The sequence below is a fragment of the Malaclemys terrapin genome, chromosome 13 (genome assembly GCF_027887155.1).
Source record: "Malaclemys terrapin pileata isolate rMalTer1 chromosome 13, rMalTer1.hap1, whole genome shotgun sequence".
In the NCBI taxonomy this organism is placed as follows: domain Eukaryota; kingdom Metazoa; phylum Chordata; order Testudines; family Emydidae; genus Malaclemys; species Malaclemys terrapin.
In genome coordinates this window covers 38,017,093-38,044,627 of record NC_071517.1, presented here as the reverse complement: position 1 = coordinate 38,044,627, position 27,535 = coordinate 38,017,093, and the positions used below count along the sequence as shown (strand labels likewise).

The 27,535-nt window shown below is 44.7% G+C and overlaps 1 protein-coding gene across 4 annotated transcripts in view; it reads left to right on the top strand.

Annotated features, from left to right (window-relative positions):
• The window catches only part of LOC128847240 (butyrophilin subfamily 1 member A1-like), an 83,622-nt gene that overhangs the window by 42,291 nt on the left and 13,796 nt on the right, over positions 1 to 27,535 (top strand). For 2 of the 4 annotated variants that reach the window (XM_054046618.1, XM_054046619.1), the window contains exons 2-5: positions 77 to 684; positions 15,464 to 15,574; positions 18,224 to 18,571; positions 21,093 to 21,374. In XM_054046618.1, coding sequence (XP_053902593.1) covers positions 15,475 to 15,574; positions 18,224 to 18,571; positions 21,093 to 21,374 — 730 coding nt within the window. In that variant the 5' untranslated portion in view covers positions 77 to 684; positions 15,464 to 15,474. The remainder of the gene's footprint in view (positions 1 to 76; positions 685 to 15,463; positions 15,575 to 18,223; positions 18,572 to 21,092; positions 21,375 to 27,535) is intronic. The other 2 variants (XM_054046620.1, XM_054046621.1) reach the window with 2 other exon arrangements.

The following is a 27,535-nucleotide window of genomic DNA, read 5'->3' as shown; positions in this document are numbered from 1 at the left end:
CCAACCTGTGTTGTCTTATGCCAAGATCACACTATAGTTGACTATCCTCATGTTACTTTATAATATCTCCTTTCAGTTACAGATTGACTCCTGCCTGAGAACAGATATGGGCTGGGCTTCGATCTTTAGACCTTGCAGTATTACCATAAATGCCAGATGAGGAACAAGATTTTTTTTTTTATGGGTTTGCTAAGGGAAGTTTCGTTCTGGGAGTGAGGTGAAAAAAGAGTTGAAAAACAAAAGAGTCAGTCAGGTTTTGAAGAACAGCAAAAGAGGCTCCTCAAACCTGTTACCTTCATTTGACGAGGGGTACCTGGAAAAGAGCCTGGTGGATAATCAGCTGAACGTGAGCTCCCTGGAATATAAGCCTGCTGCTGCCACGGAAACTTACCTTTCGGTAGGACTGTGTGTGCGTCTTTAAGGGCTGAATGACTGTCCTGTTCCTGTTACTTCTCCACGTTTATTTTCTGAGTGGGTCAAAGCATCAAGAGAGACACTTGTTTTCAGTGGAAATCAAACCAAACCCTTCAATTAAATCCACGAGGAGAAGCGACTCTAAATAATTAATTATGCAGGCTCTTAAATGGAAAGATTTGCTTGCAATGGGAGAGAAGAAATAAGGAATTAAGAGAAGCTGTAAGAACCGATGAGATCATGAAAACACGGGGAAACTTCTGCCAATAGGTGAGCTTTGGTTACTTCTTAATTGTTGTTCTTATTTATTTGTATTGTAATAGCACTGGGGAAGCCCAGTCATGGTCAGGGCCCATAGTGCTGGATGCAGGACCAACACCGGACAAAACGAGTCCTTGTTCTTTGGGCTTCACTACCCCAGTTCTCCCTCTCGGGTGTCTGGACCCTGATTGTCACAATACCATCTATTTTTTTAATCTTTTTCAATCCTCCCTTTTTCTCTCCCCCCACCCCAAAAGAAAACCTCAGTAGAAGTAGTTTGCATAAAGACAGATGTTCAAGCAGAGTTGAAGTTCTCAGGGGAATAAGCAGAGGTGTGTATTATTTATCATATTATTGTGGACTAAGGTTTTCGGGGAGGAGGTGTGAAAATTTCAGTTCTAGGGTTTTGTTTTGTTTTTTTTCCTGGTTGGATAGTGTTGATAATTGTCTGCCTAGCGTTGGGATAGCTATTTTTAAAATATATTTTATATCTTGCTATTAAACACAAATAAACTTAAATACACACATCCCAGGGATCAGGGCCGACTTTATGCCGATTCCCCCGAATCGGGCCCCGCGCCCTAAAGAAGAGCACCTAACTTAGGCGCCTTTTTAATTTTTACTCACCCGGCGGTGGTCCGGGTTTTCGGTGGCACTTTGGTGGCGGATCCTTCACTCGCTCCGGGTCTTCGACGGCATTTTGGTGGTGGGCGCTTCAGTGCCGCGGAAGACCCGGAGTGAGTGAAGGACCCGCTGCCGAAGACCCAGACCGCCGCTGGGTATTCGAATCGGGCCCCGCACTTCCTAAAGCTGGCCCTGCCAGGGATTGTCACTCATAAACGTCTCTTGCTGTGAAGGCAAATCCATTAGAAATGGCTGCCCCTCACCATGGCTATTGGAGAGACATGACCACTGGCTTCTAATGGTTCCACATTAGAAATTGATGCTTTCTCCTCTTTCACAGTTATATTGGGGAGTCTGGGGTCCCTGTCCCTTTAGAGGAACTGGTACCTCCCAAGTCTGGGCAGCTTCTACAGTAGACAATTTAGGTGGGAAGTGTGATGGAGTCACAGGCCCTATCAGGGCCGGCTCTAGCTTTTTTGCCGCCCCAAGCAAAAAAAAAAATTTGGCTGCCCCCCACCCCAGCCCTGGGTTCTTCCCCCACCTGCACCCCCTGCTGCCCCAGCCCTGAGCTCCCCCCTCCAAACATGACCTCCTTGTTCACCACAGCAATCCCCATTTACACTTACAGTGGGGATCAAACCGTTTCTCCTATTTTTATTTCACTTTAGTATAAATCTCGCCCCCCGTCCCCCGCAACCTCATCTTCAGTGCTCCAAATGCACATGGAAGGCATAGGGACTAACCCTCAAACCTTGTACCCAGAAAGGGATGGGGAGCTAGTAAAGAGGGTTCAGGCAGAGGAGCAGGTGTGTGGGTGCTTGGGGGCTCTACACTGGCAGAGAGGCAGGGTGTGATGTACTTGTGGAGGAGGAGAGGGGGTATCAGGAGGGTTGTGGCAGAAGAGGTGCATGGGAGGGGGGAGGTGCGGGAGGAGAGGGCTGGAGGAAGGTACAAGGGGAGAGGTGTGGGTGAAGGGAGAGTACAAGGGGAAGGGGTGCAGCGAAGGAGCAATGGGGGTGGTACAAGTGGAGGGGCTGCGAGCGGGATGGGGGGTACAAGGGCTGAGAGGAGCAGGCGCTGACAGCTGCTTCCCCAGCCCCGTCCAGGCAGAGCCGAGAGGACAGACACTGACCCCCAGGTGCCTGAGCTGCGGGGGTCCCCCGGCAGGGCAGTATCCCCCGCTGCCCCGCTCGGAGCCGGGCTCTGCCTCTCCCCGCCCAGGGCAGGCAGCGCAGGGATGAGGCGGGGGAGGTGAGCGGCGGGCTGGGTCCGGGGGCAGGAGGGGGCGGCGGCAGCTCCCTGGCAGCTCGGGCTGCCCAGCCACTCGCCCTATCAGCGCGCGAGCCGGGATCGGCGCCCCCTGCCCAGCCCGGCGGCGCCTGCACAGCCCCCTCGGGCGGGGAAACGCTGCGCTGTCCTGGGGAGACTCAGAGCAGCAGCGGCAGCAGGACCCCTCCCCCCTCCCTGCATCCGGGCTCCACTTCCCTCCTCCCCGGCTCCTCACCCCCAGGCTGGGCTGCAGTTCAGGCTGCCCGGCCGCTGGAGAGCCGGAGCATCATCCCCCGGAGCTGAGCCCCTCTCGCCGCCGCAGCCGGGCTCAGCTCCGGGGATGACGCTCCGGCTCTCCAGCGGCCGGGCAGCCTGACCTGCCGTCCAGCCTGTGCGACTCCGGCTGCCATGAGCGCCATCTAGCGACTGCAGCCAGAACTGCAGCGTCAATTCCAGCTCAGCCTGAAAGTCTCAGCTGACAGGGAACATCTTGGTTCAGGGCCGGCTCCCGGCTTTTTGTGCCCCAAGGAAAAAAAAAAAACAGGCGGGGGGGCTGGAGTGCCGCCCCTTGGAAAGTGCTGCCCCAAGCACATGCTTGGAGCGCTGGTGCCTAGAGCCGGCCCTGGGCCCTATGCCCTGGAACTGCTCTGTATGAAGCCAGCCAGGACTCTGGATAGCGTGACTCCCCTCAGGGCACGCTGCCCAGGGCAAGGAGCCTCTTCGGCACTTCCCCTTGGCGGGTTCACCTGGACAGGACCCCTGGGGAAGCCAGAGGGCCCTGCACACCAACTCCGCAATCAGACATGACTCTGAGCCAGCTGGTAAAACAGAAGATTTATTAGTCGACAGGTACACAGCATAGAACAGATCTTGCAAGCACAGAAATCAGTGACTTTCAGCAAAGTCCATCTTGTGGGGGACCCCAAGCTGGATGCCTCAGACTCTTCCACCCCCCCCCCCCTTCGAGTCCCCAACAGCAGACTGCCCAGCTTCCAACCAGGTGACCTCCCACATGCCTGTTGCCCCTCCCCCTCCTCCTGGTCTTTGTCTCGCTTCCTGGCTAAAGTGTCACCTGGTCACGTCCCCTTCCTGGTTCTCCTGTTAGGAAGGGCACCGTCCATCCCTTATGTGCAGGCAGCTGGAGCAGCTTCCTCAGGGGCAGGTGGCCTCAGGAAAAGTCTCACACCCTTATTCCCACCACCTAGGCATTGGTGTAATATACAGGGAAACTGAGGTACACACAGTGTTCATGCACAACAGTAATACTCTCATACAACATAACAAGGGGGAAACCCCACTTTGTTACAGGGAGTTTTGCTGTAACCCTTTACATTTTCTTTTGGCAATGGTCGGTGCCTGCACCTTGTTGGAATTTCAGGTTGCAAAGACGTTTGGTCTGTCCTGAGATATACTGATATTTCAGATTGCCTCCTTACGAGCCTTCACAGCAACTTCTATAGTTCCCTGGGCTTCTTGTAATAAGTGGCACAATTGCGGATGGGTCTGTGACATGTCCGGCTTATTCTTTGGTGAACCATTTGTAACTGATTTTACTTTTTCTTGCTCTCATTCATTCCTTGTTTCAATCTTTTGATATTTAATCCCTTATCAGAATTTTCACCAAGAGTGCCTGTGACTTTCTCTTTCCTTGCCTCACTGCTGACTGTTCTTTCAGATTCCCCTTCCTCCCATCCCCACCCCTGTCCCAAATCTTCTGTTTGATTCCTCCTTGATTCCTAACTCCCCAGATTGTTCAGTTTTCTTCTGCTCTTCCTGTCCTGATTTTTGCTCAGTCTGTAAGTGGGGGTGAGATTCTACCTCTGCTTATTGTCGGTTGTTTTTCCTCAGTCTCACCACACCATAACGACTGGAATATCTGGAATTTTTATATTCACAACATATACAGGTGGCAACTCCATTTTTATACAGGCATCCTCCTTATTTTTGGGGGGTGTTAGCCCATTCTCACTTTCAATATTTATTACCTGACGGTACATATCCTCCAGAATGTCACAGGTTTCTTCTAATACCTGCGTTCTGTGAGCTAGGTCCACTATTCTTACTTCTTGCCCAAATGAATACTCATGCCCCATTGCTTTATCTCTCTCCACATGATAATTTCATAACCTGCCTTTTTGTAACTGTTTAATGTAAGTCAGGTCTCTTGCAAGACTATCCCTCTGACAAATGAGTACGGAATTTACTTCCCTTGTTTGACAAAGCTGCTCTTTTAATGTTTTACTGGTCTCTTGCCTCGCCTCCTCCAGTTGCTCTACTTTTCTCTTAAATCTTCTTCCCTGGATATTACATGCCATATATACACAATCCATGGCTATTCCTTTCACCTCTTGAGCTTTTTTTAATTTTAAAGAATTCCTTTTTAAAGAGGAACAGGAGTACTTGTGGCACCTTAGAGACTAACAAATTTATTAGAGCGTAAGCTTTCGTGGATTACAGCCCACTTCTTCGGATGCATATAGAATGGAACCATGGTTCCATAGTACTCCTGTTCTTCTTTTTGCGGATACAGACTAACACGGCTGCTACTCTGAAACCTGTTTTTAAAGAGGGAACACATTAAATTCCGTGGATCTGTGTGTGCCCAAAGAACTCCGTTACTTGGTTTTCTCACTAACCCTCCCGCGTGGGTTTTAATGTAGTCTCGCACAAAGGCCTCCAAAGGCGTTTGTGGGTCTGTCACAACAAATGCCTGAACAGATACTTTATTCTGTTCCATACTTCCCTTAGAAAAATAGTAGAAGGCATCCCTTCCTTGCTCCTATTAAATATTTCACAGGGATTTATTTCTGCTGAGAAGGGCGGTGGGACTGTCTTTACTTCTCCTTCAGCCACTTACAGCTGGAGTATACTGAGACAGGGGCTGCGGCCCACCCACTTAGCATCCAGGCCCACCCAAATTGGGGCCAGAGCCCCCCAAATCCACAGGCTGGGACTCCTAACCCAGTGTCCGTCAACTGGGCTGCGTCCGCCTCCTGCCAGCCCCAGCACTAGCTTTGTGGGGGGTGTACCTTATGGGGGCAGGTGTGGGGGCAGGCTAGCACTGGAGCCAGAAATTGGGGCAGCAGTGCCTGACCATCATCAGGATGGGGGCACGGCCCAGATCTTGAGCTCCATGGGTGCATCCTGTCTCCACCCCCTGGGCGCGTCTCCCCTCCACCCCACAGACACACCCCGCAGTCTGTGTGCCCCAGGCAGCCTCATCTTCCGGTGCCTGCTGAGAGTTAAGGGGGTGGAGGGAGATGGGTCCCCCCTCCCTCCTGCCCCTCCTCCCCAGGGCACCAGATCCCTCCTGTGCCCCTGATCCTTCCTTATCCCCATCCCCCATCATTGTCCACCCACTCAAAAGCCGGGGCCCATCCACTTTTCCTGTCCTTGATACGCGACTGCACCGAGAGGAGTGGTGGTGATCAAGGTACCCCACAAAGTTTTCCTTGATCCTCTGTTGGTGGTGTAGTCCAGAGGAGTCCAAAATTTGGGGAGCTTATTAACAAGTTTGGGGAGTTTATTAATGATGTCAAACCATCTGACTCCCTCTGCCACTCCTGATAGGGTTTCTACCCATACGTGAGTGCTGAGACCCTCCGACACAACTCCTATTTCCCTATTTTGATACCATACGCAATTTTTCCCTGAGCTTGGTTCTTACCACATCACATAGACAGACAAACAAAATGACATAAAATGCAAACCAGGATACAGGAAGTGTCCCTTTTAGTCCATTATGACTTTTGATCTATTTTCTCGGACCTTCCTTTCCATTGGGCTTTCTATATTCTTTATGGCCCCACTTGTTGGACACCCATTCTGTAGCCTTTTATTTTATTTATGCTTAATTTTATTATACCACCATGGGTTTGGCTCCGACGGCTACAGTCTCAAGTTAAACAGAGGTATCGCTATTTCATCTAGAACTCATAGGAGCATGTGAAACCATAGGCAAGTAACGCATACAATCACAAGTACAAGGTCCACTATCTTTTAGCAGTTGTCAACAAAGTTATGAATGTCACAGCATATACAATTCCTAAATATATCCATGCAACAGTTTAACTACAGACGTGCTCACTGTAACATTGCATTCTGTATGATTTTATGAAAATATGCTAATGAGTGTGAATATAACGTAACTGGAATATGCTTCATGCAAAAGGTCTCTTGTAAGGTATCATTACAAAGCTTATAATCTACTGAGTGTGGTCATCCTATTTGTATGTATGTATCATTCTTGTATCTGAAACTAGAAATATGAAATATAACTCTGAGGGCCTATTGTATTTATGCAAAGTGTGGGCCATTAATGGTGGTTTAGAATCTTGATGGCTCCCATTAACCAGGATAATTGACTGTAGATGGCTCTGTTTACTTGCAAGTCTTCCTGTATACCTGTGTGCTGGCAAGTGGGTAATGAAGTCTTACAATGACATGTGATCATGTCACCTGAACTGGAATCCATTTTTAACCTGGTGCTTTTCCATTTAGAAGGAGGGGTGGGAACCCAGAGAGGGACAAAGGATTCCAGCCAGTGGCTTCCCCAGGAATTGAAATTAGGGGGGGGTGTTCGAATTTACAGGGGGGGGGGGTCAGGGTTGATGGGGGATGAGACTGTAAGGGTGAAGGTGGGCTGTATGGCACCATAGTAAAAACTGAAAAATGTTTCATGACCATTTTATTAGATTTAACTCACGTTTTAAAATCATCACACAAATTAAAGTTGGCTACTCAAGCCTTCTATGAAGCACTACGTCTACATCTTTCTTGATTTCTTGTTATAATTTTGCACAACTCAGTTAATGAACTTCTTGAATGCAATGTGTTCATCTTTAGTGGCTTCTCATGTGTCCGGTACTTCCATTCTTTCAGTTGATATGCTCATTAGTTTATTCACATGATCAGGCAGAAGGCGACTTCTTTCAGAACACAAAATTCTATTCAATGATGAAAAAGAACGCTCAACTGTAGCTGTTGTGACTGGGAGTAGCAAGAGATGAATTCCTACTTCTTTCATCCCAGGAAACAGAACACAAAGATCGGGTCGAGCCACTAGTGATGTTAAAAAAGAAGTTGAAGTCAAATCTTCATTCATTCGTCATATGATATTCCACTCTGTGTTCAAATTCTCTATTTTGTCCTAATCACATGGCAGCCCCATTGCTGGTAGTGCCTCACTCCACTCAGCTGTTGGTGTTTTATAGGACAGGCATCTGTAAAACCTACGTAGAGGTTAAGTAGAATCTAGAAGTCGCTGTTGTAGATTTTAAAGAACCAAGTCTGTGTACTTTTTCAGTTGTCTTAACAAACGCTTCTTGTCTTCTTCACTTAAGGATTCAATATAAATGCCTTCATTAGTCAACTTCTGGACTGAAGTCTTTGCTTCTTCCAGTATTTTTTCAATGGATAGATCTCTGATCCAAATGTAGCTTCTATTATAGACTCATAGACTTTAAGGTCAGAAGGGACCATTAGGATCATCTAGTCTGACCTCCCACATGATGCAGGCCACAAAATCTGACCCACCCACTCCTGGAATAATTCTCTCCCTTGACTCAGCTGTTGAAGTCCCCAAATCATGATTTAAAGACTTCAAGTCGCAGAGAATCCTCCAGCAAGCGACTCCTGCCCCATGCTGTGGAGGAAGGCGAAAAACCTCCAGGGCCTCTGCCAATCTACCCTGGAGGAAAATTCCTTCCTGACCCCAAATATGGTGATCAGCAGAACCCCGAGCATGCGGGCAAGATTCTCCAGCCAGACCCACATTGACTATTGATACTAATTACCAGCGATGTTACGTTATTGACTTATTGACTAAAATCACGTTATCCCATCAAACCATCCCCTCCATAAACTTATCAAGCTTAATCTTAAAGCCAGAGAGGTCTTTCGCCCCCACCGTTTCCCTCGGAAGGCTATTCCAGAACTTCACCCTTCTGTCGGTTAGAAACCGTCGTCTAATTTCAAGCCTAAACTTCCCGACGGACAGTTTATATCCATTTGTTCTCGTGTCCACATTAGTACTAAGCTGAAATAATTCCTCTCCCTCCCTGGTATTTATCTCTCTGATATATTTAAAGAGAGCAATCATATCCCCCCTCAGCCTCCTTTTGGTTAGGGTAAACAAACCGAGCTCCTTGAGTCTCCTTTCATATGACAGGTTTTCCATTCCTCTGATCATCCTAGTGGCCCTTCTCTGTACCCGTTCCAGTTTGAGTTCATCCTTTTTAAACATGGGAGACCAGAACTGCACACAGTACTCCAAATGAGGTCTCACCAGCGCCTTGTATAACGGAAGCAGCACCTCTTTATCCCTACTAGAAATACCTCGCCTAATGCATCCCAAGACCGCATTAGCTTTTTTCATGGCCACATCACATTGCCGACCCATAGTCATCCTGCGATCAACGAGGACTCCGAGGTCCTTCTCCTCCTCCGTCACTTCTAACCGATGAGTCCCCAGCTTATAACTAAAATTCTTGTTAGTCATCCCTAAATGCATCACCTTAGACTTCTCACTATTAAATTTCATCCTATTACTATTACTCCAGTTTACCAGGTCATCCAAGTCTCCCTGCAGGATATCCCGATCCTTCTCTGAATTGGCAGTACCTCCCAACTTTGTGTCATCCGCAAACTTTATCAGCCCACTTCTACATTCGGTTCCGAGGCCAGTAATAAATAGATTAAATAAAATCGGACCCAAAACCGAACCTTGAGGAACTCCATTGGTAACCTCCCTCCAACCTGACAGTTCACCTTTCAGTACGACCCGCTGCAGTCTCCCCTTTAACCAGTTCTTTATCCACCTCTGGATTTTCATATCGTTGCTGGACAAAGATCTACTACTGTTGTAGCAGATGCCTGGATGGCATTGTTTAATGACCCAAGTGGTTTTAACAGTAGACTTACGAGAGAGAAAGAGTGGCAATAGTCTTCTCTGAACATAGTAGCAAAAGTAATCCACCAGCCTCACTACTTAGATCCATCCCATCTTGGTAGATACATTCCAAAGCCAGTAATAATGGCTGGAGTAATTTTTAAGACAACAGCCAAGGATCGCTCATGAGAAAGCCAGTGGGTTTTCCCAGGTTGGACTAATTTGAACTTCAGTCCCAGTGTATCTTCTAGATTTTCCAAGATACTCAGTCTTTTTGGACTCTTACTGAAAAAAGAATATAATGAAGACATTAAATTTATAGCTTTTTTTTAATGTCTTTTGAAGATTCTGCAGCTCATACTAGTGCTAGTTGGAGTAGATGTCCTCTTCAGTGTGTATAGGAGAGATTAGGGTTGCACTTTTCTCTGAGCAAAGCTTGTACTCCACCATGTCTTCCAGAGAAGTTTGCAGCTCCATCAAATGCACAAGCAGCCATCCATTTGGGGTCCAATTGACAAGCATTTAACTCTTCTAAGATGTGGGTTGTCACAGATGCAGCCGATGTGTCTTCTGTAACTTGAACATCTAGAAATGTATCTATTGGCCTACCCCTGACATCAAGATAACATACACAATGACTTAATACTTGATGCCCATTTGCATCGGTGCATTCATCGGCCATGTATGCAAATTTTTTGAATGTGGTGAGAGAGTTCTTCACTTTTTCAACTGTTGAGTCTTTCACTGTTGCAGCGTATGCTTCTAGACAGTCAGTTGAGTTTCTTGCAGAAAGATAGTGAGCATTTGCTGGTCTTGTTCGGAACCAGTGTTCAACTTTAGGATGAACAAGTGACAATGCACTTAACATTGGCCTCCAGTTTGTAGTGTGTGGTATCTCTTGCTTAAATAGAAAGTAGGATGCCACAGCCATGTTTGTTCGCATGAACTGTGTTGTGTCTTCAGCATTCCTAACAGCCTCATTAAGTACTTCTAAAATTGGCTTTGAAAGTGGGCTTATAAGGCTTTCTGCATGTTGATACACTCTGGAGGCCTGGTGTTTTGCAGCCTTTTCATGTAGTTTGTCAGCACTGGCTTTGCTGATCGGTTTGACAAACCAACCTCCTCCACTTTTACCAGTTATAGCATTGGGAAGCTTTCCTTCTTTGTAAGCTTTTTTTGCAAGAGGTGCACCAGTAGCCATCTTTTGTAACTTCAATAAATGGGAACGCTTTGACTGACAAACATCGGGAACTGCCTTTAGATTTTGGAGATACTGTTTCTTCAGTAGGTAGCTGTATTTGTGCTTTGGGCTGGTCGGATGTAGATATACCACTTGAACCTTCAGATGACCTGTTGATATATTCTTGGTTCATGATGTGTTCTTCACCTTGGTTAGTTTTTGAGGCCTTTGAGTGGAAAAATTATTGTATTGTTTTTTGTCTTTTCATTTTCACTTTGACCGGCAACATATAAAAGAGATATGAATAAAGTAAATGTTTTGTTAGGATAATGCAAATTTAACATAAGGATAATGCAAGTTACACCAAAACAGGTCTAGATTTCTAAAAAAATATAATTTTTTTAAAAAAATTATATTTAATTTAAATTGACTTTTGAAAAGTAAGTCCTCATGGGATAAGAGGGAAGTCCTCTCATGGATCAGTAACTGGTTAAAAGATGGGAAACAAAGGGTAGGAATAAAGTATCAGTTTTCAGAATGGAGAGAGATAAATAGTGGTATCCCTGAGGGGTTAGTACTGGGACCATTAGTGTTCAACATATTCATAAATGATCTGGAAAAATGGGTAAACAGTGAGGTGGCAAAATTTGCAGATGGTACCAAACTATTCAAGATAGTTAAGTCCCAGGCAGACTGCAAAGAGTTACAAAGGGATCTCACAAAACTGGGTGACTGGGCAACAAAATGGCAGATGAAATTCAATGTTGATAAATGCAAAGTAATGCACATTGGAAAACCATCTTAACTATACATACAAAATGGAGTCTGAATTAGCTGTTAACACTCAAGAAAGAGATCTTGGAGTCATTGTGGATAGTTCTCTGAAAACATCCACTTAATGTGCAGCGGCAGTCAAAAAAGCAAACTGAATGTTGGGAATCATTAAGAAAAGGATAGATGATAAGACAGAAAATATCATATTGCCTCTATGTAAATCCATGGTACGTGCACACCTTGAATACTGTGTGCAGATCTGGTCACCCCATCCCAAAAAAGATATATTGGAATTGGAAAAGGTACAGAGATGATTAGGGATATGAAACAAGAGGAGATATTAAAATGACTGGGAATTTTCAGCTTAGAAAAGAGATGACTAAGGGGGGATATGATAGAGGTCTATAAAATCTTGACTGGTGTGGAGAAAGTGAATAAGGAAATGTTATTTAATCCTTCATATAACACAAGAACTAGCAGTCACCCAATGAAATTAATAGGCAGCAGGTTTTAAAAAAACAAAAAGAAGTACTTCTTCACACAACATAAGTCAACCCATGGAACTCTTTGCCAAGGGATGCTGTGAAGACCAAAACTATAACCGGATTAAACAAAGAACTGGATAAATTCCTGGAGAATAGGTCCATCAGTGTCTATTAGCCAGGATGGGGAGGGATGCAACACCATGCTCTGAGTGTCCCTAGCCTGTTTGCCAGAAGCTGGGAATGGATCACTTCATGATTCCCTGTTCTGTTCATTCCCTCTGAAGCACCTGGCCTTGACCACTGTCGGAAGACAGGATACTGGGCTATATGGACCATTGGTCTGACCCAGTATGGCCATTCTTATGTAAAAATTAATTATAATAATAAAAATGTTTTGTACAGAAACTCCCCAATATAATGACCTCTCAAGATAACAACGATGTGAGATAACAACCTTGGCAAATAATGCATTTTAAAAATCTTGGCCTACTAGGAAACACATTTATATAAGTTTCCATTCCCAGTCACAAATCTAGCATTCTGGAGCAAAGTCACTAAAATATAGTCCAACAAACAACTGTTTATTTAACATACCCCCCACACTTTTCCCTCCACCGCACCCCACTCACCGGTGTTGTCCAGTGGAGACTCAGAGTTCAGAAGTGCTTTCACGTGAGTACACCTTCCAGGTGGGGGGCAAGAAGGCACCTTGCTCGTTGCTCCAGCTGCTCACTGTTCGCTCTGGCCACTGCTGTTTGTTGTGCCACCATTCACCCCACCACTCTGTTGCCAATGGCCCTGCGCAGTCACCTTCTGCTGCCACCTGCCACTGTGACCTCTGCGAGTTGGTCTCTTGAGGTTCCACTCAGCTCTCAGGGATTTCAGCTGAGCTCTCAGTGGGGGAACCTCCCTGCTAGTGCAGTCTGGCTGTCTCTTCCACAGGAACACTGTCCCCACAGCAGAACTAAGCACTTAGACCTGGTTATCAGTGATTTCAGCTGCAGTGGTCACTTAACAGAACAAAAGACTCTCTATGGAGCCTAATTAGCTCTGTCTTTAAACAGTGGAGAGGGACAGGTCCCCACCCTCTCTCCTGATGCCCTCAATTAGCACAGGCTAAGTACAGTTCTATTGGCCTTTACTTATACAATAAGAACAACATTTCATCCCCCTCCCCCCCCCCCAGCATTCAACTGATTTGTAACCCAACCCCAACCAAAATCTATCACTTGGGCAACACAGCTCTGTTTGCTGGATACCTAGGTAGATTAGGTGTGAATGTAAATACAATCTGGTCCTGAAGCCTTTCCCCCCCAGCCCCAGCTCATCACTAGCTGTCAGGGAGAGCTCATTTAGACTTCGCTTACAAATCATCATTTGAAATTATTAGGTTGGCCAACATCACCGAAATGAATGCACTGACATTGTCATAAAAAACAACAGCTGTATAAGGAAGCTAGTCTATGTTCATACTTTTCAAATCTATTATACTTTTTCAGATACATGTATTTTATCATACACTGTATATGCTTTTAAAGTGTGTATTAATGTTTCAATTTCAATTCAAATTTCCAAACAGTCACTAAATTGGCATGCAACTAGTTCACAAAACTGGGGGGGGGGGGTAGGGAAATCACTGATTCCAGCCTTGTGCAAAAGATATATAAGGGGGTGGAACAGAACAAAGGGAGGCAGCCATCATGAGAAATCCCCTAGTTACTACCTGAGCTGAAACAAGAACTGTTCCAAGGGAAAGGATTGTGCCCAGACTAGGAAGGCGTCCAGTCTGTTATAGAAGCTTATTGAAACATCTCCGAGGGTGAGACTTTATCTGTATTCAGTTTTCTTACTGAATTAGGCATAGACTTCCGTGTTTAATTTTATTTTGCTTGGTAATTCACTTTGTTCTGTCTGTTATTTGGAACCAGTTAAATCCTACTTTTTGTATTTAATAAAATCACTTTTTACTTAACCCAGAGTATGTATTAATACCTAAGGGGAGTGGGGGGGGGGGGGAATAGCTGTGCATCTCTATCAGTGTTATAGGGGGCAAACAATTTGAGTTTATCCTGTATAAGCTTTATACAGAGTAAAACTGATTTATTTGGGGTTTGGACCCCATTGGGAACTGGGCATTTGAGTGTTGGAGACAGGAACACTTCTTAAACTATTTTCAGATAAGCCTGCAGCTTTTGGGGAACGTGGTTCAGACCTGGGGTCTGGCACAGCCAGACAGGGCACTGAAGTCCCAAGCTGCCAGGGAAACCGGGCTCGGGGTAGACTCGGCACGTCAGGTGGCAGACCCAAAGGGGGTTTTTGTGATCCAACCCATCACACTCACATCCTCCTAGATGGAGTTAGAGTCTGATGGCTCTCTCATGGATTGATCATCAGTACAGGGATAGTCCCTGCTGGATTCCCATAGGAAGCTCAATTTTCCCACCCTGGGCACCCTTTTTTAGAATGTGATTCTGTCTATACCTACATTCTGCACATGTACATGGAAGTGTCAACCCTCTTTTCCTTATTGGTCTGTGTCCCCTAGAAACACAAAGGACCCCGAATTCTATAGGTACTTTAGGTTCTCTTTATTCGCATTAGCATTGATGCATCATCTATATCCTGTGGTAAAGACACATGTTGGAGACAGATGTGCTTTTATAGCATTTTTATAATTTAAAATTAATCTTCCGGCTATTACCACTTGGTACCTCTTTTCCCATAATCTTAGGGCATCAGGTTATTCCTTGGTCATTTATTTATGTTAGCATTTCTTATCTCCAAGGCCTAAAATAGCTAAGATAAAATCTTGTAGGCCTCAGCCTACAGGTTCTTGCATTTCAGTTTGTCTTACTTATATCTAATACATGATTTCCCTCTAAATACTGATCAATCTTATACTTCTGTAATCCTACAAATTAACTCTATTTAATGAATATATAATATATAAATATGACATGTTGATTAATCATAGCATGACACAATAAATGGATAATAAACTAAAATCATTGGCTGCACTGGGCTTCAGGGAGGTGCCTGTCTCTACTTAAACTCTATGACTGGGAACTCTTCTCCTGGAGTCATGCGGGATACATGCCTACATCACTTCTTCTGAAGAATGCATTAGGCGCCTGCCTCATTCCACACAAAATGGCCGGAGGAGGAGTCTGTCTTATAACTTTTAGCCCAGTGGTTTGAGCACTCAGCTGGGCTGATATAGGGCTCCCTCAACCTCAGCTAGTGAAGCTGTTCCACTTCCAATTAAATAAATAATCATTGCGCCATAGAAAAATGATTCTGTAGCCCAATGATTAGGGCACCCACCTCGGAGGTGGGAAACCAAATCCGGTCCTGCCGCTCCAGGGACTCTAAATTTAAATCTGGGATTAATGCACCTAAGGAGATGGAGTTGATGACAGTGCTATAAATAGGACATTTGAATCTGGATCTCAATATCAGAGTGTCCCATGAGCTCTTTACAGGCAGCACAAGATGTATTTAGTTATAACGTAATCCTTATTATGTGCACTCTGTTTATTTTTTTTCTCTCGTTTTGTCTTCATCAAGTTACAGTGAAAATGAAATCATCGTCTCTCCACCATGGCTCCACAGCAAGTGTCTCTCTGCCTGGTTTCATCATTTTCTTCATTAATTTACCAATTCACAACTTGGTGTCAGGTAGGCAATACCACTCATTCATCGTTTTTGTCCCTCTCCTCTCCCCTGTTGTTACTTATAGTATTCATTTGCTTTTTCTATTGCTTAGCTGTTAAGGCGCATATAGGGACAAAATTATACAGTATCAGAAAAAAAGCATCATTTTAGCCTACTTAATTCTACCACTTGATCAAAGGCTAGAAGAATTCATGTGCCAGATGCCATCCCATTTCCCTTTATGGTTTTCTGATGTTCACCGAAATCACCAGCCTTTTCCTGAGGGATGCCAGGAACATTCCCTGTTTGTTTGTTTGTTTGTTTAAATTCATCAGCTGCAGCAAAATTATTACCAAAATTAAAACCAAAGCACACAATTCAAAAAACCAAGAGATAAATACCGGTAATTTATTGTGCTGCTTCATACCCATACAACATCATCACACAACCTTAAGACACTAACAGGGTTAAGAAAAAAAAAAAGAACTCAATAAGTTCATGGAGGACATGTCTATCAATGGCTACTAGCCAGAGGCTGGGAGTGGGCGGCAGGGCATGGATCACTTGATGATTACCTGTTCTGTTCATTCTCTCTGGGGCACGTGTCATTGGCCACTGTTGGAAGACAGGACACTGGGCTAGACGGATCATTGGTCTGACCCAGTACGGGCCATTGTTATGTTATGTTCTTATGTTAAGTCTGCCCCCTTCAGTTTTTCACCTCTCGGATGACTTAAAAGAATGACCAGCTTTTCTTTAGCCTGTACTTCATATTTTCCCTGCAAGTACAGCAACTGCAAAAACAAAATCAAAATCATTCCAGCCCAGAACAATTGGAATTACAGCGATGAGAGTACCTAGGCCCCCCAATGGAACAATGAAATTCTATCATAAGGAAATATTTGCTAAACCAGTCTCTCAGAGCCTCTCTTTGCCCGTTTGGAAAATGACAGTAATACTTACCTAGCTGACAATTCATTCATGCTCCTCTGGAGTACAGATACCATAGCCTGGGGGGAAAATGTAAGTAGATGGACACGTGTCTCCTCCACATCATCTGCTGTTGTCTCATGAGTGCAGCTACCAACTAAGTTGAGGAATGTCCATAGTGCGTTCACCACCAGTTCCCGAGGGCCAGCTGAGTTTGCTGAGTCTGCTCGGTGCTGTCAAGTGACTGCAAACCACACTTGGCTCACATTGCAGAGTCAAAAACAAACTAACAGCATTTTAATATTTTGGTGTGGAAGCTTGAAACCCAGTGGTATAAGCTTTGGGCAGATCTTCCTATTTTTTTCTCTATCTCTGCAGAAAAGGCATTTTACAACTGGGTGAGATTTTTTAAGGACAAGTCATTGTGGGGAGATGAAACTAGGAAACCTCTTGAGAAAATGAGCACAAATTAGCACCAAGCCCTAAAGAGCCAGTTCCAAGTTGACTATGTGCAGTAGAAGCTCAGAGTTGTGAACCCCTGGGGAATGGAGGTTGTTCGTAACTCTGAACAAAACGTTATGGTGGTTCTTTCAAAAGTTTACAGCTGAACATTGACTTAACACAGCTTTGAAACTTTACTATGCAGAAGAAAAATGCTGCTTGTAACCATCTTAATTTAAATGAAACAAATACAGAAGCAGTTTCCGTACCTTGTCAGATCTTTTTGTAAATTTTCCCTTTATTTTTGTAGGAGTTTGTTTAACATAGCACTGTATTTGCTGCCCATTTTTTTTTTTTGTTGTTGTTGTTGGTTTTTTTTGTCTTGTCTCTCCTGCCTGATTGCGTACTTCTGGTTCCAAATGGGGTGTGTGGTTGACCAGTCAGTTCATAACTCTGGTGTTCGTAACTCTGAGGTTCTACTGTATGTAGATTTCAGAAAGGATTGAAAATTCCACTTGAATCAGGAACCAAGTGCGTTCATTATAATATGAGGCCAGCTCTGATCAAATGTAACCATTTATATTTTTTTATCGATCGCCATAAGAATGGCCATAATGGGTCAAATCAAAGGTCCATCTACCCCCGTATCCTGTCTTCCAACAGCGGCCAATGCCAAATGCCCCAGAGGGAATGAAGAGAACAGGCAATCACCAAGTGATCCATCCCCTGCCTCCCACTCCCAGCCTCTGGCAAACAGAGGCTAGGAACACCATCCCAGCCTATCTTGGCTAATACATCCATCAATGGCTATCCTCCATGAATTTATCTAGTTCCTTTTTGAACCCTGTTATAGTCTTGGCCTCCACAAATCCTCTGGCAAAGAGTTCCACAGGTTGACTGTGCGTTGTGTGAAGAAATGCTTCCTTTTATTTTAAACCTGCTGCCTATTAACTTGATTTGATGACCCCTAGTTCTTGTGTTATGAGGCGTAAAGAACACTTCCTTATTTACTTTCTCCACTCTAGTCATGATTTTATATCCCCCCCCTTAGTTGTCCCTTTTCCAAGCTGAAAAGTCCCAGTCTTATTAATCTCTTCTCATTTGGAAACTGTTCCATACCCCTAATCATTTTTGTTGCCTTTTTCTGTACTTTTCTAATTCCAATATATCTTTTTTGAAATGGGGCAACCACATCTGCACACAGTATTCAAGATGTGGGCATGCCATGAATTTATATAGAGGCAATATGATATTCTCAATGTGTTAAAGTTTATTTTCCTTGTGTCATGATATGTTTCACAGCCCAGTTCACAGTCATTGGACCGGATGAACCTGTTACTGCTATTGTGGGTGAGGACATTGTATTACCCTGTCACTTGTCTCCCCCGATGAGTGCTGAGAACATGGAGGTGAGATGGTTCCGGTCCCATTACTCTTCCTTTGTGCATCGCTATCGTGATGGAAAGGATCAGACTGAATATCAGATGCCGGAATATACAGGAAGGACAGAGTTTCTGAAAGACGGCATCAGAAATGGAAGTGTTGCCTTGAGGTTACATAATATCAGACCCACAGATGAGGGACGATACACGTGCTATTTTGAGTCAACTTCCTTTTATAAAGATGCCCTATTGGAACTGAAGGTGGCAGGTCAGTAGCTTGTGCTTGTATTTCCTTTAGCGATAGCATTTGATTGTTCTTTTTTCTCATTTGGAGCTCAGTACTAAATAAGCTGGAAGCTTTTGGCATGTGTGTTTCTAAATTTAAGGTGTTTTTTCTACTCGTTTTGGCTCACCTAAGAGAGGAAGAGGGACATCCTCCTGGGTGGATAACCATGAGATAGTTGCTATATCTTGAGAACTCAGGGACAGCAAAGGAGCCAGCATGAGCCTCACACCACAAAGCCCAGTTCCTCCAAAGACTTCTGGTCAATCAGCCTTGTTTTAGCCTTTCACTTATTCAGCCAGACCCAGTTTTCTCTCAGTGTCCCAAATGCTGTTGGAAACTGAGACAGCAGAGAGACAACCGAATAATCATTCACTGAAAAGGAGATGTGCAGGCAAATGTAAAAAGCAAAATAATGGTGCATCTCTTAATCTAAATATCTCCTATCACAGTCATACCACTGCTTTTCCGTGCACACTGAGGGCCTGATCTAAAGCCCATAGAAATCAACCGGAGTTTTTCCAATGTCTTTGAAGCCGGGTGTAATATCTTCAGTAGACTTGAGTCAGGTTAGGTGAAAAGAGATTAATTGTCTAGGTCAGTGGTTCTCAACCAGGGCCCCAGGACTCCCTGGGGGACCGCAAACAGATTTCAGGGGGGCCACCAAACAGGGCCGGGATTAGATTTGCTGGGGCCCAGGGCAGAAAGTGGAAGCCCCACTGCATGGGGCTGAAGCCCAGGGCTGAAGCTAAAGCCTGAGCAACTGAGCTTCGTGTGGCCCCATGTGGAGTGGGACCCCAGGTAATTGCCCTGCTTGCTACCCCCTAACGCTGGCCCCGGCTTTTATATGCAGAAAAACAGTTGGTGTGGCAGAGGTGGACCTTTTTTATAGCATGTTGGGGCGGGGCTTAGAGAGTAAAAGGTTGAGAACCCCCGGCATAGGTTGCTTTCATTAGGCAGGAAGAAAATGACTGAACTAAACTATAGGAACCAGGTTACCCATGAGAAGCAGCAGAGATGAGCCGTGGTCCGTGATCATAAAGGCCACTGAGAGATCTATTGAAATCTGCAGGACACCTTCCTGAATACGTCATTAAAAGATATTCAGCTGCAGATTCCAACACTTCTTCCATCACCTGTCTCACGCTCAGCTGCTATAGACCTCGGGAAATTGTGAAATCGCAATGTGACGGTAGATGTCTCCTCAGTACTTTCTCAGCAATTTACCCTCTAAAATGGATATGAAAATAGGAACTGATGGATAAGATTGTGAATATCCTAAAACTCCTGTTATGAAGAGAGGTCTAATTTCTTTGTGGAAGAGGGACTGGCATCAGAGATGACGCGTGGAGGGTGGGGCATGTGGGGGTCACATCCTCCCCCATTTGCTGCTTGGCTTGTACTGACATGCTCAGTAACACTGCTGAAGCAGGCTGCCCTCACTATGCCCTCTCCCTATTGGCAGGCACAGGTCGTCTCTGCCTGGCACCCTACTCTTTCGGAAGAGTGGCCATCAATAAGTGGCCTCATGGCTCCCATTAGTTTGGCACTGTCCAAGAGCAAGTGTTTGTACGCTGCTCTCTCAACACGTCCCGAGCATCTGTCAGCAACAGTGGATGAAACTAAGGGTCTGTCTGCATTGCAGCCAGGGGCATGAATAGTAGCTCATGTAGATATGCACACGGTAACCATCCTGTAGCTAGCGCGCAAAAACTAGAAGTGAGAATGCCAGGGCCTGGGCTTCAGAGCAGCTTTCACCACCCTGGGAACATACCCGCTGGAGCAGCTGCCAGTGAAGCCCATGTTGTGGCATCCTCGCTTTTACTTTTAGCGAGCCAGCCAGAGCACAGTTAGTGCTGATCCATCTACCTGAGCTGCCATGCACACCCAGAACTTCCGTGCAGAGATGGTGGCGGCTGTCTTCTCCTGTTCTAACCCTGTCCCCCTAAGCCAGACAGGGGCCTTTTTATGACTAACTTGACTTATGCACTTTATGCCATGTGGCACATAGGGCCTTCACCACTGCCTTGCATCTTTGTTGGTTTCTTGCTTCAGTCTTAGCTTCTTCCCAAGTCACTTTAATGGCTTTCGATTCTGCTTCTGTTGTGCATTGCCATGCATTTGTTGTGCTGAAGGTTTAAATACTTACTCCTTATGCTGAATAATGATATAAGTTCTAATGTTAAAGAGACAAGTTGGGCCAGGTAATATCTCTTACTCGATCAACTTCTGTTGGGGAGAGAGCCAAGCTTTCTAGTTTACACAGAGCTCTTCTTCAGGTCTGGGAACCTAACTCAGAATGTTCCATCTTGTATTTACGTGTGACACTCAGGGTTAGTTTCCCAGAGCTCTGTGTAAGCTCAAAAGCTTGTCTCTCTCCACAATGGAAGTTGGTACAATAAAAGTGTTACCTTGTCTGCCTTCTCTCTAATATCCTGCGACCGACATGGCTACAACACCACGGCAGTATATAAAATTGAAACAATTTTATTCCACTCTCCTTCAGCTCTAGGTGCTGCTCCTCTCATCTCTGTTGAGGGTTATCAGGATGGAGGGATCCGAGTGGTGTGCCGATCGGCCGGGTGGTACCCAGAGCCTGAGGTTTTCTGGAGAGGTCTCACTGGACAACATGTACCATTGCTGTCTGAAAGAAAATTCCAAGGGGCTAATGGCCTATTTGAAACAGAAACTTCTATAATTATAACAGAAACCTCAAACCAGAACATCTCCTGTTCCATTAGGAGCACTCTCCTCAAACAAGAAAAGGAATCAAGAATTTATGTAGCAGGTCAGTTACCCTCCAAGCTGCAATGTGACCATCAACGCTCACGCACTCGCAATTGGGTAACAATGTTAAAATATGTTTATACCAATGAAAACTACCTTAGAAACAGCCACTAAGTATTATCATGTATGCAAATGAATAGTGATTGAACGGTACATAAATAATCAAACAGAGGATGTTGTGAAGGCCAAGACAGTAACAGGGTTCAAAAAAGAACTCGATAAGTTCATGGAGGATGGTCCATCAATGATAGGCCAGGAAGGATAGGGATGGTGTCCCTAGCCTCTGTTTGCCAGAAGCTGGGAATGGGTGACAAGGGATGGATCATTTGTTGATCACCTGTTCTGTTCGTTCCCTCTGGGGCACCTGGCATTGGCCACTGTCAGAAGACAGGATACTGGGCTAGATGGACCTTTGATCTGACCCAGTGTGGCTGTTCTTATGTTCTTATTGTGCCTAATTCCTTCCCAAGCTATTGTCTCTCCACAGCTGAACAATAGCAGATTTCATGGCCTCACAGGTTTGCTGCCCATTGGAGGAGAGATCACCCAGACTCTGCCTTGGTGATATTTTTAGTGCAGCATGTTTTATTTATGCTACATAGCTCAGTCCTTGAAGTGAGATGGTCACAAACAGCATGCAGGTGAAACCCTCTGTCAGAAATTTCAGCTCAGACACCACTGCCTTTTTCCCTGGGAGCAGTTCTGCTCCAATAATTCACTCTCCTTAGAGAGATTAAGGCAGAGGGTGAACTCTCTGGCTCTTTGCCACAGCTCCCCGCCAAAGAACCTATAGCACAAAGCTAATGCCTGAAGGAACGAAATGGACACCGTGTAGAATTAAGCACCTGGATTTATTACACACGGCGCTGGCGGAGTGTCACTTTGCTTATCAGGCTCAGAGACACTGCCAAACAATTGATTACAATGGATTATATAGGTTTTTCATGGGCGGAGGGAAGTGACGGGGTGGGTGGTCCCGAGTCCCTGGATAGGTCTAGCAGCAAGACAAGATGAGCACAGTAGTCAATAGTCTAAATATTACATAATATCTCTGCCCATGGTTTCAGGTTAACAGATTTGGGGTCCATAGGAATGAAGTAGCCATTCTGATTGTCCAACAGATACATACCTGGGGGTTAAAGCAAAAAGATATTGAAAAGTACATGGCAATAGAAATTGTCTTTCATGTTGCTCATTTGTGTTTCTAAAGGCACACACTGGTATCTGGGAGGGAGAAGGGAGGAGGTCATATCTCATACTGACATGCTTGAACCTCTTCCATAAACTCAAGGTTGGCGTGTGGGGAGAGCATGGCAACCTCCTCTTACAGAGGAATGGATACAGATTCAGAAACAGGGCCTGTTTCATTCCTTTGATCTGTTTGCAGCTTCAGCTAAGAGTGCCAATTACTGCTCCCCATGTGGCGTTTTGCTGACCATGCCTATTTTAGTAAAAGGCAAGGTTGTCTCTTGTTTGTTCTGCTTCTCTTAGCTAATATTGTTCACTATTTGCTGGGCCTCTCGGCCTCTTGACCAAACTCTGGACTTTGGGCCTGTAAAAAGAGCTGACATAGCCTATATCAGGTTTTTACATGAATAGCACATGGATTTTGGTCCTTCAATGACATTAAAGCATGTCTTGAAAGACTGAACAGGGCTCTCAATCCAAGGGGAAGAATTTGTAAGACTATGTTAATGGTGCATTCAGGTGATTACTGCTAGAGCAGATAGCTCAGCTCCCTTCTGTGCTTCATAACAAACAAATTTCCATCCGGGTTTGATCAATGCAAACAGCCTACACAGAATGTGTGGTGTGGATTCACTAAGAGTGGGTATGTGTCTGGAAGGTGCGGGACACTGACACACAGTGATTATGGCAGGTAGAGCTGCATTTCCAGTCTGTACAAGGAGCAGTAGGTAAGGCAGACTGGCTTTTTGCTTCATGGCAAAATGGAGGATGTGGAATGGTGTGGTTTCCCATCTCCGTGTACAAAATAAAACCAGTTTAACTGGTCAGAATAAATGTTCATTGCCAATTTAAACCTTCTAAGGGAATTAAATCATTCATGAACTGTCCTGATTTCTAGGAATGTATTTGTTATTCTTAACTATTTGCTGGATAGTTTGGGTGAAACTGACTGGCAGCCCTCAATCCACAGTTACGGTCCCTTATGTATTATGATGATGATGTTGCTGTCTATTTCCTACACCTGTTCTCCAGCATCTAAAGTTACATTTTAAAAAACACCACTCTAACATTTATGGTTCTGAATTAAACCTTCAAAATGTGATTTCAGTGTAATCCATGCTTTGGTGCCAGCCTGTGTCTGAAGAGAGCCTGAAACAATAGCTCCGAGAGGTGTGAACTGCCCCTGTTTATTTCAGTGGACAGCCCTGCTGAAGTCTAATAAGCATACTTTGATGAGTAGATTTCTCTAGAACAGGGATCCTTTCCAGTGTACCTTCAAACGAACAAATAAAACTAAAGAAATCTCTCCACTGGAATCTTTTAAAAGTAATGTTAAGGTTGTAAAGTTCTTTATCTGCTGATGAAAAGTGCTATATTAGAGCAAGGTTATTTATTATTATCCCTCAGTATTACATCATGGGGATTTTTTTTTTTAAACAAAAATCCTTCACCTCATACAAAAATCTTTAAGCAAAGAAAGGGGAAAACTTCAATTTGTCCCCATGAGAGTCCAGTAAATCATGACCATGAACCAACTCCTTAGGTTTTGTAGGAAGGAGTTTTGTTAAACCCTCTGCAGAATTCCTGTCATTTAGGTGCTTAAATGCCCTAATTCTCCTTTCACTTAAGAGTGCTGTCTTCCTGAGGTCGACAACAATCATGATCTAGTGAACTCCTAACGTATTCTTGAGCTGCTCATTCATACCCTTAGGGATTCCTCCAAGTGCTCCAGTAATCACTGGGATTGATTTTGTTCTAGTTTTCCATAATCATTCATGGCAAATTATGAAGAACTCTATGTTCTCTTATTTCTTTTTTTTTTTTTTTTTTTTTTTTATAGTTCTGTCAGCCGGTATGTCGTCTTTGTCTTCTTTTCTACAACAGCTATATCAAATCTATTTGCCTGCATGGTTTGGTCTGTGACAATTGCAAGATCCCATTAAATCTTATAACTCTTCATTTTCTAGAACATTTTCACCTTGGTGATCATAACACTGCATGGTTCATTTGAATATATATTTGCCACAGAGGCTCCAATGCAGATGCTTGGCAACCTCATTGTGTCTATTCATATATTCTCTCCCAGCCAGGATCCTGCAGGTCCTCGACACATGCTCCACCATCTTTTTTTTTTTTTTTTTTTTTTTTTTCAGAACACATTCTGCATTCTGGGGAGCAGTTCTGTTTACATTTGAAACATAATAGACTAATTAGGCCTTAAGGACTACTCTTGAGCACCCATAATGCGGCTGTCTCTCTTTTGAAGAAAACCATCTACAAGCCATTAATTTGTTAATCTTCTATCCCTAATGGGTCTGATCTCTCTCCAGGCATTGCTTTCTGTGTACATATTTTGGGTCTCTCTGGTGATTTGCTTTCTCCTTTCTCTTATGCTTTCTTGGACTGGGATACACGTTCAGCCATCACCTGTTGTTGTGACCAGATGGGCTTTTACTCTAGAAAAACAACAAAGAGTCTGGTGGCACCTTAAAGACTAACAGATTTATTTGGGCATAAGCTTTCGTGAGTAAAAACCTCACTTCTTCGGATTTACTCTAGCTGACTCCTTATATATTTTGATGTTGTATTCTTCATTGGCCATTACTTCCTTCACACACACACACAGACTTTTCCTCCATCACAAAGTTGGATGTAAATCCTCTCCGTGTCTTGATTAACATTCATTACTCTATGTATTACTAGGAGTTTTTTTCTTGTTTCCCAATTTTTTCTTCTCTGATTCCAGTTGATCACTCCAGCCGTGTGCCATACTTACAGTATCTCCCATACATGGATGGCTCAGACCAACTTCTTCATTGTCTTTAGAGTAGTTTTTATTTGTGTGTAATATTGTTTCCTCACGTCTTCTGTGATTTCCTTAAGTTGTACCTCTGACAGTTCCCTGATCCTGAGATATTTGTAGGGGCCAGGGTGAGCGAGATCCTGGATAGTGCCTTTGTTGACTTGTACGCCATCAGACTGGACTAGTTTCTCCCTCTTTACAGCTGCCGATACACATTTAGCTGATCCAAACCATAGCTTTATGTCTTCACTAAACTGTTCTAAGCATCTCATCGATCTCTGTGTCTCCCTTTGTGACTGTCCATACACTTTCAGATCATCCCTGTGTAGCAGATAGTTAATTGCTGGTGGCTCTTTCCTGATATGACAACTTCAATTTGTCTCCTGGGGCGTCCTTGTGAGTTGCGGCACTGCTACCGCAAACAGCTTTGATGCTGTGGAATCCTCTTGAAAGATTTGGACCTCATCAATGAGATTCCCTTCCAGGCAGAGTCGAGGGTCCCAGTTAAGCATTCATTGCTGTAGAAAGAATATGATCATGGGAGGAACTTTGTGGGGATGTATCATCCCTACACCAACCTAATGGAAAGTTCCATAAGGAGGTAAGGGTCACGATGGGACACTTGCCAGGTAAACAAATCATGGCCTTATGTAAGGCCCCCTGGTGGTCTAGGATTATATAAGATGATCATGGCCTTATGTAAGGCCCCCTGATGGTCTAGGATTATATAAGATGATCATGGCCTTATGTAAGGTCCCCTGGTGGTCTAGGATTATATAAGATGAGGTAAACAAATCATGGCCTTATGTAAGGAACGGTTGAACCAATCGGTGTGGGGCTATACATGTGATAAACACATGATTCTCCTTCTTGTCCAATCCGTAGATGTGTGATTATAGCCTAATTGTGTTATGCAATGTTGAGAAAAACTATAAAAGAAAGCTTGCAATAAACAGAATTCGGATTCAGCTTGCAACCACATTGGTCGTGTGCTTTATCTGCTCCGCATGGAACCCCACAAATGGTGACCCCGACGTGATTCGGCTTGGACATCAAGGCAGCCAGGACTTTGCCCAGAGTGAGCTAGCAGAGATCATACTAGACACAGCCGCCAGTGGAGCAGGGATCAATGTTCTCAGACAGTAGACCCAACAGGTGTTGTCTCAAAAGCTGAGCAAAGAGAAAGCAGATCCAACCAGAAAAAGGATCTGAGTGGTCAGACTCTATGTCATCTCTCATGAAGAAACTGGAACAATTGAATTTAAATATTGAAGAGGCTCTCAGTGCTGGCTCTTCTCCTTCCAGCACTCCTTCTACCAAAAAGCGCAAACAGCCATGCCCTGTTAAGGTGGAGACAGGCCTTCTTCACAGAGATCATCAGAGAAAGGGAATCTGTGGGAATAAGAGGGCAGGCTACCAAGATTTAGATGGTTTGCCAAGCTCAGTGTCAACTGGAGCACGACCAAAAACTGAACATGGTTTGAGAAAAGGCAGAGGTGGCAGCCACGCAGGAGGTACCAGAGGATACCGGCTCCTGGTCGTCCGAGAGAGACGTTCGTGAGCTCACAGCCGACTGAAGCGTTCGGTGAGAAAAGGCGGAGGTGGCAGCCGCGGCAGGAGGTACCGGAGGATACCGGCTCCTGGTCGTCCGAGAGAGACGTTCGTGAGCTCACAGGTGAGCGGCTGCATTTAAAAAAAAATGGGCTCTGCTTTGTCTGCAGAGGAGATGGTGCATGATTTTTTATTACGCATCGCTGAAAAGTGGGGAGAGAAGCTTCCCTCTGACGCGTTGTCCCGTTCGTTGAAATGGGGGCAGAGACGTGGGTTTTTTGTTACTCCTGATACTGTCTTTAATAAGGCAGTCTAGGAAAGTCTAGGCTCTGACCTCTGGGAGTCGGTCTCTCACGGCAACAAGGAGGCCGTGTCATTGAGCCAAATATGGTGCAAATCTAAGAAACTGATAGAGACGCTTGCGGCAGAAGCCGAGGTCCAGTTGGCCATTAATGACCTCTTTCGGCCAAAAGAGGAGCCGCCTTATGTGTTGCCGGTGGGAGCCCGTAAGTTCTTTGGGGGTGAGGACACTATCATACCACTCATCCCCAGTGCACCCGAAGCTGATCCGAGTATCGTCCCGTTACCGGACGACCCCGCGGATAAAATGGAGGTCTCGA